Source organism: Bombina bombina, chromosome 5 (assembly GCF_027579735.1).
Source record: "Bombina bombina isolate aBomBom1 chromosome 5, aBomBom1.pri, whole genome shotgun sequence".
Taxonomy (NCBI): domain Eukaryota; kingdom Metazoa; phylum Chordata; class Amphibia; order Anura; family Bombinatoridae; genus Bombina; species Bombina bombina.
In genome coordinates this window covers 559033928-559048080 of record NC_069503.1, presented here as the reverse complement: position 1 = coordinate 559048080, position 14153 = coordinate 559033928, and the positions used below count along the sequence as shown (strand labels likewise).

Below are 14153 nucleotides of genomic sequence, written 5' to 3'. Positions count from 1 at the left end.
CCAAGAGGGTCAGTACATGACCACAGTGGACTTAAAGGATGTCTACCTTCACATACCGATTCACAAGGATCATTATCGGTACCTAAGATTTGCTTTCCTAGACAGGCATTACCAGTTTGTAGCTCTTCCCTTCGGATTAGCTACGGCTCCAAGAATCTTTACAAAAGTTCTGGGCTCACTTCTGGCGGTACTAAGACCGCGAGGCATAGCGGTGACTCCGTACCTAGACGACATTCTGATACAAGCGTCAAGTTTTCAAACTGCCAAGTCTCATACAGAGATAGTTCTGGCATTTCTGAGGTCGCATGGGTGGAAGGTGAACGTGGAAAAGAGTTCTCTATTACCACTTACAAGGGTTCCCTTTCTAGGGACTCTTATAGATTCTGTAGAGATGAAAATTTACCTGACGGAGGCCAGGTTATCAAAACTTCTAAATGCTTGCCGTGTCCTTCATTCCATTCCACACCCGTCAGTAGCTCAGTGCATGGAAGTAATCGGCTTAATGGTAGCGGCAATGGACATAGTACCATTTGCGCGCCTGCATCTCAGACCGCTGCAATTGTGCATGCTAAGTCAGTGGAATGGGGATTACTCAGATTTGTCCCCCCTGCTAAATCTGGATCAAGAGACCAGAGATTCTCTTCTATGGTGGCTTTCTCGGCCACATCTGTCCAAGGGGATGACCTTTCGCAGGCCAGATTGGACGATTGTAACAACAGACGCCAGCCTTCTAGGCTGGGGCGCAGTCTGGAACTCCCTGAAGGCTCAGGGACTATGGACTCAGGAGGAGAAACTCCTGCCAATAAATATTCTGGAATTAAGAGCAATATTAAATGCTCTCCTAGCTTGGCCTCAGTTAGCAACTCTGAGGTTCATCAGATTTCAGTCGGACAACATCACGACTGTGGCTTACATCAACCATCAAGGGGGAACCAGAAGTTCCCTAGCGATGTTTTAAGTCTCAAAAATAATTCGCTGGGCAAAGTCTCACTCTTGCCACCTGTCAGCGATTTACATCCCAGGCGTGGAGAACTGGGAGGCGGATTTTCTAAGTCGCCAGTCTTTTCATCCGGGGGAGTGGGAACTTCATCCTGAGGTCTTTGCTCAACTGATTCATCGTTGGGGCAAACCAGATCTGGATCTCATGGCGTCTCGCCAGAACGCCAAGCTTCCTTGTTACGGATCCAGGTCCAGGGACCCGGGAGCGGTGCTGATAGATGCTCTGACAGCCCCTTGGGTCTTCAACATGGCTTATGTGTTTCCACCATTTCCAATGCTTCCTCGTTTGATTGCCAAGATCAAACAGGAGAGAGCTTTGGTGATTCTGATAGCGCCTGCGTGGCCACGCAGGACCTGGTATGCAGACCTAGTGGACATGTCGTCCTGCCCACCTTGGTCTCTGCCTCTGAGACAGGACCTTCTAATTCAGGGTCCTTTCAACCATCCAAATCTAATTTCTCTGAGGCTGACTGCATGGAGATTGAACGCTTGATTCTATCAAAGCGTGGCTTCTCGGAGTCGGTTATTGATACCTTAATACAGGCTAGGAAGCCTGTTACCAGAAGAATTTACCATAAGATATGGCGTAAATATTTATATTGGTGCGAATCCAAGAGTTACTCATGGAGTAAGGTTAGGATTCCTAGGATATTGTCTTTTCTACAAGAGGGTTTAGAAAAGGGCTTATCTGCTAGTTCGTTAAAGGGACAGATTTCTGCTCTGTCTATTCTTCTACACAAACGTCTGGCAGAAGTTCCAGACGTTCAGGCTTTTTGTCAGGCTTTAGCTAGGATTAAGCCTGTGTTTAAGACTGTTGCTCCGCCGTGGAGCTTAAACTTAGTTCTTAACGTTCTTCAAGGCGTTCCATTTGAACCCCTTCATTCCATTGATATCAAGCTGTTATCCTGGAAGGTTCTGTTTTTGATGGCTATTTCCTCGGCTCGAAGAGTCTCTGAGTTATCTGCCTTACATTGTGATTCTCCTTATCTGATTTTTCATTCAGACAAGGTAGTTCTGCGTACTAAACCTGGGTTCTTACCTAAGGTAGTTACTAACAGGAATATCAATCAAGAGATTGTTGTTCCATCACTGTGTCCTAACCCTTCTTCAAAGAAGGAACGACTTTTGCATAATCTGGACGTAGTCCGTGCCCTGAAGTTCTATTTGCAGGCAACTAAAGATTTTCGTCAAACTTCTTCCCTGTTTGTCGTTTACTCTGGACAGAGAAGAGGTCAAAAGGCTTCGGCTACCTCTCTCTCTTTTTGGCTTTGTAGCATAATACGTTTTGCCTATGAGACTGCTGGACAGCAGCCTCCTGAAAGGATTACAGCTCATTCTACTAGAGCTGTGGCTTCCACCTGGGCCTTTAAAATGAGGCCTCTGTTGAACAGATTTGCAAGGCTGCAACTTGGTCTTTACTTCACACTTTTTCAAAATTTTACAAATTTGACACTTTTGCTTCTTCGGAGGCTATTTTTGGGAGAAAGGTGCTTCAGGCAGTGGTTCCTTCTGTTTAAGGTTCCTGCCTTGTCCCTCCCTTCATCCGTGTACTTTAGCTTTGGTATTGGTATTTCATAAGTAATGGATGACCCGTGGACTGACTACACTTAACAAGAGAAAACATAATTTATGCTTACCTGATAAATTTATTTCTCTTGTAGTGTAGTCAGTCCACGGCCCGCCCTGTCTTTAAGGCAGATCTAAATTTTAATTAAACTCCAGTCACCACTGCACCCTATGGTTTCTCCTTTCTCGTCTGGTTTTGGTCGAATGACTGAATATGACATGTGAGGGGAGGAGCTATATAGCAGCTCTGCTTGGGTGATCCTCTTGCAGCTTCCTGTTAGGAAGAGATATATTCCATAATTAATGGATGACCCGTGGACTGACTACACTACAAGAGAAATAAATTTATCAGGTAAGCATAAATTATGTTTTTGAGGGTAGTTCTTCCTACTGCTTTAAAGGGACATGGCACCCAAATATTGAAATACTTGAAAGTGATGCAGCATAGTTGCAAAAAGCTGACTAGAAAATATCACCTGAACATCCCCATATTAAAAATAAAGATATTTTACCTCAACCTTACCTATTCACACTCCATTGTAAAGGACTTTAAGCAGCCAATCTGTATGCATGTCCTGGGACCTGCAAGGGAGCGTGCCTCATGCACACTCATGTTATTTCCCTATTCAGTTTAAAGAAGTTTACTATGAAATCTCATGAGATCACAGTAAAACAATTCATGACCTCAGCACTGCTGATGTTGATTGGCTGCTGTTCATTTCTTCTTCTTTTTTTAAAAACCTGCAACTGGGCAGTAGCGGATAGATAACTTTTACAGAACACTTACTCTGGTGAGCTGAGGAAATTTTGAGGTAAAATATTTTCCCTTTTTACATATAGATGTTCGGGTTTTTAAAGCTAGGCTGCATCACTTTCAAGTAATTTAGCATATGTGTATTATGTCCCTTAAAGCTTAGAAAATAATAACCTCTAAAATTTCTTTCGGTTATAATTTCACCTTTTATACATGTATGTCAATGAAATATAAGCTCTTCCATTCAATTAGCAATCACATATGCATATTCTAAAAATATTTCTCTGCTGGAACAATAAAACATTAACATAAAAAAAAGACTTTGCTTAACTTTGCTTTACAAAAAATATGCTTAAAATAAAAAGCAATAATTTAAGTTAATTTATGTTGCCCCCCTGCTTATATATATATATATATATATATATATATATATATATATATATATATATATGTGTGTGTGTGTATACAAATGTGTTTGGTCCTGTCATATTTTATGTTTATTTGTTTTATGATTTTTGTTATATGTGCCTGTTTCTGTGTTTTTTAGAGAAAAAAAAACTATTGGAATATTTGCTATACTCTGAAGAAACATGGATCATTTTACATTGTTGTTTTCTTGTATATAATAGAGTTCTAGACTTATCTAGGTTCACACTTCATGTTAGATGATCAAAAAATCACTGGCATGGAGAAAAATAACAAAAAAAATCATTGTTTTTTTGTTTTTGTCTTTAAAGCATTCTATTGTAATGTCGATGCATCCAGAACCCTGTTTAGTGGGATGCTAAAATACGCCTTTCTATATATATATAATTTATTTTTTTAGGGATTCAGCAGTACTGATTAGACTTCCTGGATAATTTCCTCAGAGCAGAAAGATTTAGATAATTAGATTGTTGGAGAGGTCTCTAAGATTCCCTAAACATACACATGGAATAGTGACTCAATTTTTAAAACTCTGCTTAAATTTGTTATACTCAATTGTTCTTCTAGGTGTGAACACCCTTTGAAATGCTTTAAATATATATTTTCAATTATTATTTCAATAGTTGAAAAGATAGATTCATCTTTGTTTCATTTTAGGTTTAAGTAATTAAAACATTGCCATTGTTATGCATGTTTATTTTAAAATGCCTTTAGTTATAGTAAATTGAATTATTTTCTTCTTGTTTAAAGGGACATAATACTCATATGCTAAATCACTTGAAACTGATGCAGTATAACTGTAAAAAGCTGACAGGAAAATATCACCTGAGCATCTCTATGTAAAAAAGGAAGATATTTTACCTCACAATCTCCTCAGCTCAGCAGAGTAAGTTCTGTGTAAAAAGTTATACTCCGCTGCTCCCAGCTGCAGGTAAACAAATTTAAAAAAATGAAGAAATGAACAGCAGCCAATCAGCATCAGCAGTGCTGAGGTCATGAACTCTTACTGTGATCTCATGAGATTTGACTTAACTCTCATGAGATTTCATAGTAAGCTTCTTTTACCTGATTGGTGAAATAATATGAGAGTGCACGATGCTAGTCCCTTCAGATGTCCCAGGACAGACACACTAAAATGCTGCGTAGAAATCCTTTACAATGGGAGGTGGCTACTGAGGAACTTTTGAGGTAAAATATCTTTCTTTTTTACATAGAGATGTTCAGGTGATATTTTCTAATCAGCTTTTTACAGCTATGCTGCGTCACTTTCAAGTGTTTAAACATTTGGGTATTATGGCCCTTTAAAGGGATGATCTCATGTTGCCACTAGAGGTACTAGGTAACATTGCTACACAAATTTTAATCTGGAACATTAATGTTACCTTTAATTTAATTTGTCTTCTAAACCATGTTCTTTAATAGTAAGAATGTTGTGTATTGTGTATAGTCAACAAAGGGCAATGTATAACAACACAGTTATATTAATATACTTTTTACCTCTGCGATTACCTTGTATCTAAGCATCTTCTGATAGCTCCCTGATCACATGACTGTTTGTTTATTATCTATTGACTTGTAGTTAGTACTGTTTGGTGCTAACTCTTAAAGGGACACTATACCCAAACATTTTCTTTCATGATTAAGGTAGAGAATATAATTTTAAACAACATTCCAATTTACTTCTATTACCTAATTTGCTTTATTCTTTAGATATACTTTAATGAAGAAATAGCAATGCACACAGTGAACCAATCACAGGAGGCATCTATGTGCAGCTACCAATCAGCAGCTACTAAGCATATCTAGATGTGCTTTTCAGCAAAGAATATCAAGAGAATGAAGCAAAATAGATAATAGAAGTAAATTAGAAAGTTGTTTATAATTGTATGCTCCTTCTAAATCATGAAAGAAAAAAAAATTGGGGTTCATGTCCCTTTAAATAACTTCTCAGGCATGAACACATTGTTATTTATATGGCTCATAAGAACTATCAGTCTCCTGTTTTGAAAAGCAAATACAAACGCATGTGATTAAGGGGCTGTCAATAGAGCCTTTGAAACAGGCAAAAATTTAGAGGTTTAAATGTTATAAAGTATATTAATCTAACAATGTTGGTTGTGAAAAGGGGAATGGGTAGTAAAGGCATTATCTATCTTTTTAGAAAAAACAATTTTAATGTAGACTGTCCCTTTAAGATATAGTTACAAGTAAGTTGTAGTTTGCACTAAAATACCAAGCCATGAGATTCAACTAAATAAAATTAATAATTTTAACAAATATTTTCTGATATGTTTTTGGGAAAAATAATACAAGATGTCTAAGTTTAAGAAATCTGTCCTTATGAGAAAAAAAATTAAATTTTGTATTATTGTAAAAATTAAATATTATATGTAATGTTCAATAAAAAAATACATTTATAGAGATTTTCTAAAGTAGTTAATTGGTTTTACTTGTAGTATTATGACTTTTGTTTATTTCATTAATGTTAAAGAGACAGTGCACTGTAATTTTTTCCCTCACTTTTAATGTTTTTCTAATTATCTATTTTACATGCAGGAGTGTATTTTTTGACATTTTAAATAGCAGAATTACCTGTTGTATCCTGACCTATACTGAAAATGTCAGTACTTTACTGGTTATAGACAAACTATGTAGGTATTAAATCATACTCTCAGTGACAGAGAGGTATTAAAATGTTCATTTTCCATTGCTCTCTCTGGTCTTTGAATAAACAATGAGAAATAAGATGAGGAGGACTTTGTATAAATAATTAGACAGATTAGATAAGGAGGTCTGCTTCGTGTCAAATTCAGTTAATTTTTTGGGGCTGTGGTTTCAATTAGCAGAAACAGTTATTTCATATAAACCTAAAGGAACAATTTTCCATACATAAGCTGGTATAACAAAGGATGTGAATGATATTAAGGTTAAACTAATTTTACAGCACTCTGTCTCTTTATGTAAATGTTGTGGATTGTAATGCTAAAAGTGCAATTTGTGGATTTTAATTGCTTTAAAGGGACACTGAACCCAAATTTTTTCTTTCATTATTCAAATAGAGCATGCAATTTTAATCAACTTTCTAATGTACACCTATCAAATTTTCTTCATTCTCTTGGTATCTTTATTTGAAAAGCAAGAATGTAAGTTTAGATGCTGGCCCATTTTTGGTGAACAACCTGGGTTGTTCTTGCTGAATGGTGGATTAATTTAACCGACCAATAAATAAGTGCTGTCCAGGGTCTGATTCAAAAAAATAGCTTAGATGCCCTTTTTTTAAATAAAGATAGCAAGAGAACGAAGAAAAATTGATAATAGGAATAAATTAGAAAGTTGCTTAAAATTGCTCTGTCTGAATCACGAAAGAAAATATTTGTGTTCAGTGTCCCTTTAACTGTTTTACTTTTGCTTTAATTGTTTCATTAAATTAAAAATCAATTTCATTTAATGTACATGTATAATGTATATGTATAATATTTTACATCACAGTGTAATCATTTATATTTATTTACCATCTTATCCTATCATTTTTGGGTGCAACTTTCAAAAGAAAAATCTCAGGGGAAAAAAAATGTATGGAAAAAAATGCAATATAAAGTCTACAAAATTGCTTGTTATACAACAGCTAAATCATCTTTCCAAAATGTTCTGGCCTTGCAAGATGCGCTTTGTTTCTCCACTTATGTAAAGCAATATAATTTGTATTATTATTTATTTATTTTTTAGCTGGACAAAATTAAAGGGACATGACACACAATTTTTTCTTTCATGATTTAGAAAGAGCATGCAATGTTAAACAACTTTCTAATTTACTTCTATTATGTTATTTGTTTCACTCTCTTGGTATTCTTTGCTGAAGAGCAAATCTCGATATGCCCAGTAGCTGCTGATTGGTAGATGCACATAGATGCCTCGTTTTATTGGCTCACCCATGTGCATTGTTATTTCTTCAACAATGGATATCTAAAGAATGAAGCACATTAGATAATAGAAGTAATATGGAATGTTATTTAAAATTGTATTCTCTACCTGAATCATGAAAGAGATTTTTTGGGTTTAGTGTCCCTTTAACACTGTACCCAAAAATTTTCTCTCGTCATTCAGATTGAGCATGAAATTTTAAGCAACTTTCTAATTTACTCCTATTATCAAATTTTCTTCTTTCTCTTGGTATCTTTATTTGAAATGCAAGAATGTAAGTTTAGATGACGGCCCATTTTTGGTGAACAACCTGGGTTGTCCTTGCTGATTGGTGGATAAATTCATCCACCAATAAAAAAGTACTGTCCAGAGTACTGAAACCAAAAAAAAAGCTTAGATGCCTTCTTTTTCAAATAATGATAGCAAGAGAACGAAGAAAAATTGATAATAGGAGTAAATTAGAAAGTTGCTTAAAATTGCATGCTCTTTCTGAATTACAAAAGAGAATTTTTGGGTACAGTGTCCCTTTAAGCTTTATTTTGAAGGCATTTATAATAATAACTATACTGAAAACATTTTGGGATACTATATTACTAATTCATTAAAACCCATAAATAATATATTATTATTTTAGTATTATTCTTTATTTATAAAGCGACAACAGATTCCGCAGCACTGCCCATGGGTACAAGGATAAACTCACATGCACACTCTGTAATCACATAGTCACAAAAACTGGACACCGGTCTTCCTTGGAGAACAGTTTCAGAAAAAAATACTTTGTTATTGCACCATGTTCCTTACAAAAAAAAATTATGTAATATCTGAGGTATCGTCAGTGAGGTAAAACATTAAAGATAAGAGGCCTTGCATGAGGAGAAAATATCGGAGCTAAAAGGAAAGGAAATCTGAATTATAAACTAATTTTATTATACATTGGGTAAGGGAACCTTACTAGAGTTATCCCTTAAATGTATTTCTAAAATAAATAAATACTTAAATTATAATAATAATTCTGGAAATATATTTATTTATTAAAATATATTTGTGGCCTAAATATAATAGCAACTTTCTCATTTTCTAAACATTTACTATAATTCCTAAAATGTGTTCACTAGGCATTCAGGTAAAAAATAATTACAATATGGCACCTTCATTTGGAATGGTTGAACACCTCTGCGGTAAAAATGTTCTTCAGTAAGATGAAAAATAAATAATTTTTCTGTTCTTTTGTCTCTGGCCTTTTTAAAGTACCGTTTGATAATAATGATGCAGTCTTTGGAATATAGCTTACACATATAAATGAAATTCATATGGCACAATCTTCGCTACTTTTAAAAAAATACATATATTATGACAAATTGCAACTCTCCCGCAGAAGTTTGGGCAAAAATAAATGGGTATTACTGTGACCAAAATCAAATATTGCATCTTATCAGGTATTTTTTTTAACTATGGATATTAAAGTGCTGAGACCCTATTGTCTCACTGTAAAGCAATACTTTTATATTGTTTCCCACAACCTGTGGGGAATAAATATGTTATGGAGAACCATTACATACCATCTGGTGCAGTAATGTTCATATCACAAAACACTAAACTAACTAAACACACTATACTTGGCCTCAAACGTTAACATATTTTTTCTAAACAAGAAACAACAAACTATCCAATAAAGGTCCTTTCCAATCCATTAGAAGAATGGGTGTGAATGCAGCTTTTTACATTTAACCAGTAATATCATTTCATGATGTGCACAATTAATTTATATATATTAAATTGACACTGAACCCAAATTTTTTCTTTCATGATTCAGATAGAGCATGCAATTTCTGATTTACTCCTATTATCAATGTTTCTTCATTCTCTTGCTATCTTTATTTGAAAAAGCAAGAATGTAAGTTTAGAATCCGGCCCATTTTTGGTTCACAACCTGGGTTGTGCTTGCTGATTGGTGGCTAAATGCTCTCACCAATAAACAAGTGCTGTCCAGGGTCTGAACCAAAAATTGCCCTTAGCTTAGATGCCTTCTTTTTTAAATAAAGATAGCAAGAGAACGAAGAAAAATTAATAATAGGAGTAAATTAGAAAGTTTCTTAAAATTGCTGCTCTATTTGAATTATGTCTAAACATTACAGTGCTAAGATCTAGTGTTTCTATTTAAGTTATGTACAAGCTTCCTAGTTTAAAATTGTGATTTGAGCTACATTTCTAGCTTTTTGCTAAACCAGGTAACAGTTATATGTGTTAAAATTAAATTGAGCAGATGTAAAATCATTAACACTGAGCCTCTCAAAACAGCCCAGGATGGATTTTGAAGAGGTCATATTAGTTGAAATAGAAAATTCTAAACAATTCTGCTTCTCAGTATGTGTTATATTGGCTCAAGGTGAGTTATCCATGACATTTGTATGTTGCAAAGGAACTAGAAAACACATAATAAGTTGGTTTGTAATAAGATTTGAATGTCCTTAAATTTGTAAACCTACTCTTCCATGGGTTTTCTAATTTCTTAGACATCCAAGGTATAGAAGAATCTCCATTATTTTTTTTATGCTTTTCACACTCCACAAAAGATTTAAGACAAGTCATATTTTTGTCCTGAGATCATTTTGTGTTATTGTGCAATGTGATTTTAAAGTTTTGAGAAATTATACAAAACACTCTGAAATACAGTTAGATATAATGGCAGGTACAAAAGGATTCCTTTTTATAAAATAAAAAAAACTGATTACTTTTCTCATAGCAGCCAGAAGCACACGGATTTAGTATAAAAATCTCTGATTCAATTTTACATGAAAGACAAACTTTGCCTCCAAAATAAATTATACTTCATTAAAGATTCAGAATAATATTTTTACTCTATAAGTTTAATATAACGTACTTGAAATGATGTTTGTAAAATGAATCATTATATTTGTATAATTTTCCCCCACAAAATGCAAACATAGAAATGATACATTTATATTCATATAGCAAATATAATCATGATCTGTGTGGTTGTTTTCCTTAATATAATGTTTCAAGAAATAACTATGTATTTTTTTTTTTTTTCAAACCCCTTTATTTGTTTGTACTTTTCCTCTGCCTAGACCTGGTTAACCATTTCTGTGAACAGGTCCTCAATTTTTTACTTTGTCCCTACTTTCCTGTCGTAGCCCCATCTTCCCCTGGTGTCGACTCCGTACCCTTACAGCGCACAGGCAGCCAACATGGCACCCAGAATGCAACAGGGACCTTCCAGAGGGGCAGCTATGCTGCAGGCCCTGCCTCCAATTACGCAGACCCATACCGACAGCTGCAGTATTGTCCTTCTGTTGAATCACCTTACAGCAAATCTGGGCCCGCTATACCACCAGAGGGGACATTAGCTAGGTCACCTTCCATTGATAGCATACAGAAAGATCCAAGGTAAGTGCAGTCTTATTTATTTAATGTATTTCTTTAATTCTGACTGGCCCAGCATCCACATGTTTGTATAGATATAATTTTCTATTTTCAGTTCACCCATCTGTTAGTTTGCATTTTTTTTAGCTTATAAAGGAGCCAAAGCTGTATGAAGGTTTTTCTTTAACACCTGTTGGGTCACAAAACAGTTGTTTATTCTAAGCAGTGTTTATTTGTTCTGCAGGACACTATTATAAATATGTGGAAAAAAATGAGTGTGAATTATTCTCTCACTCTTTTTGCTGCAAGATTTTGGTTATGCATGAAAAGAGAAAATTGTGGGAGTGATTTGCAGAAAAAGCAAATAAAAAGTGATTATTGTATAGGTGACAGAAGATATGTCTATGTTGAATGACATGAAAGATGAAAAGCTATTTCTTTCTGCCTTAGGTGATTCATATTTTTTTTATTCTCCATGCTTGAGAAGAAGACGTGCAAGAGCATTTTGTGAGAAGTTCTATGTCTAAGCAACATGTTTTAACTCAGCATGAGTGCTGAGAAATGGAAAATTGTCTGAATGCATGAGGAAGGCATGAATATCAATTTTTAGATACAAAAATGAAAACTGGTTTAAAGGGACACTGTACCCAATTTTTTTTCTTTTGTGATTCAGATAGAGCATGCAATTTTAAGCAACTTTCTAATTGACTCCTATTATCAATTTTTCTTCGTTCTCTTGCTATCTTTATTTGAAAAAGAAGGCATCTAAGCTTTTTTGGGTTCAGAACTCTGGAGAGCATGTTTTTATTGGAAGATGAATTTATCCACCAATCAGCAAAGACAACCCAGGTTGTTCACCAAAAATGGGCCGGCATCTAAACTTACATTCTTGCATTTCAAATAAAGATATAAAGAGAATAAAGAACATTTGATAATAGGAGTAAATTAGAGAAAGTTGCTTAAAATTTCATGTTCTATCTGAATCCCGAAAGAATTTTTTTGGGTTCAGTGTCCCTTTAAGTTTGAGTACAAGGTTTATCAAGATGCTCCTGTTTTTATTATTCTTAATTTTTCTTGGATTGAGTTAGTTATTTAAAAACTGGAAATTGATGTAGATATTGTTTGCCTCCAGATAATAAGAAAACAAATTATTATGAGCCTATTATGAGACATTCTGACTTTTACTTTTGAAGATTCCCTTTAGCATACTAGTGTTAATATAATTTGAATGAACATTATCATCATTACTGACAGATTATTAATAATAAGTACATTTTAAACTTTTATTAAATGTGTGTCCTTTTCTAACACTTTAGGAATATGACTTGTGGATGATCATTATTATCTGATTTTTCAGTATTCTTTATTATATTTTACTCAATGTGAGATTTATGCTACAAATTTGCAATTTTTTGAGGGCTGAATTTGCATGAAATATAGAAATAATTGTTGAGGTTGTTAAAGAAACATCTATGTTTAATCTAGTAAAAGAAGAGCTATTCTTTAACACTTCTACTCAGTTGTTATAAAATAAAAAACGTGTGTAATTTTAAAATGTACGATTGTTCCCTCTAAGACCAGTTTTGTGTGCAGCCCAGCAGTGAAACAGTTAATAAAGTAACGTCACCTTGCAGTCTGTATTGTGCAGTGTTTACTAATTGCAGGACACAGTTAAAGGGACAGTCAAGTCCAAAAAAAAACTTTTGTGATTCAGATAGGGTATGTTAGTGTTAGTTCATGTGTTTCACGTAGATAACATTGAGCTCACGCACGTGAAATTACCGAGCAGTGAGCACTGATTGGCTAAAATGCAAGTCTGTCAAATGAACTGAAATATGGGGCAATCTACAGAGGCTTAGACACAAGGTAATAAAAGAGGTAAAACGAGTATTATTATAACTGTGTTGCTGTGCAAAACTGGAGAATAGGTAATAAATCTTTTTAAACAACAAACATTCTAGTGTTGACCGGCCCTTTAACTAATTAACTGTTTCACTGCTGGGTCGCACACAAAACTGGCCTTAGAGGGAACAGACCTAATCCTTTGTGCATCCTTTGCAAGTTGGTACAAAGTGAGAAAAATAATAGAGACCATATAATGTGTGTTTGAAATATTTAAAAAATAATTACTCTAATGCTATTTACCATGTATGCCACAGAAAATAGCACAAAATATATTATTATGTAGTTCATAGGGTAGTGTTTTCTCATATTATGGTATCACTGCACACTTATTTATTTTATAAAATATTCTGAAACGTTTGTGTTGGAACCTGACCGAAAAACCCCCAAAAAACTTACGCTTGTTAACACCTAAAATCCAATGTAGTACAAATGGATAAGGAAATGGATCAGTACTGAAATGGTTACCAGTAATTAAAGTCAAAATTACATGCAATTTTAAAGGGATATGAACTCCAAAATCTGTTGTGGATACCATGTCTGGAGGCCTGCAGACTGCTGCCACTGATTGAACATGATGTTTGTGTGGTTTAGAACAGGGGTCTGTAATTGTAGTCTTCATGAATGAGATTTATATAATTAATTACTGTTGATTATTTTGGCTTATTTAAAGGGACAGTCTACATCAGAATTGTTATTGTTTTATAAAATAGATAATCCCTATCTATTACCCATTCCCCAGTTTTGCATAACCAACACATTTATATTAATATACTTTTTACCTCTGTGATTACCTTGAATCTAAGCGTCTTCTGACAGCCCCCTGATCACATGACATTTTATTTATTATTTATTGACTTGCATTTTAGCCAATTAGTGCAGTGTCTGCCACAAGCCACAGGCGTGATCACAATGTTATCACATGAACTAGCACTCCCCTGTTTTGAAACGAACCTACCTAGGTTTAGCTTTCAACTAAGAATGCTAACAGAACAAAGCACATTTAATGATAAAAGTAAATTGGAATGTTGTTTAAAATTGCATGCCCTATCTGAATCATGAAAGTTTAATTTTGACTAGACTGTCCCTTTAAAGGGACAGTCTACAATATAATTGTTATTGTTTTAAAAGATAGATAATCCCTTTATTACCCATTCCCCAGTTTTGCATAACCAACACAGTTATATTAATATACTTT

General features: G+C 34.4%; 1 protein-coding gene across 1 annotated transcript in view; it reads left to right on the top strand.

Moving 5' to 3' along the window:
* Window positions 1-14153, top strand: part of CTNND2 (catenin delta 2) — a 1648910-nt gene that overhangs the window by 937335 nt on the left and 697422 nt on the right. Inside the window, exon 8 of the mRNA XM_053714511.1 lies at window positions 10825-11077. Within this exon, the coding sequence (XP_053570486.1) occupies window positions 10825-11077 (253 nt within the window). The remainder of the gene's footprint in view (window positions 1-10824; window positions 11078-14153) is intronic.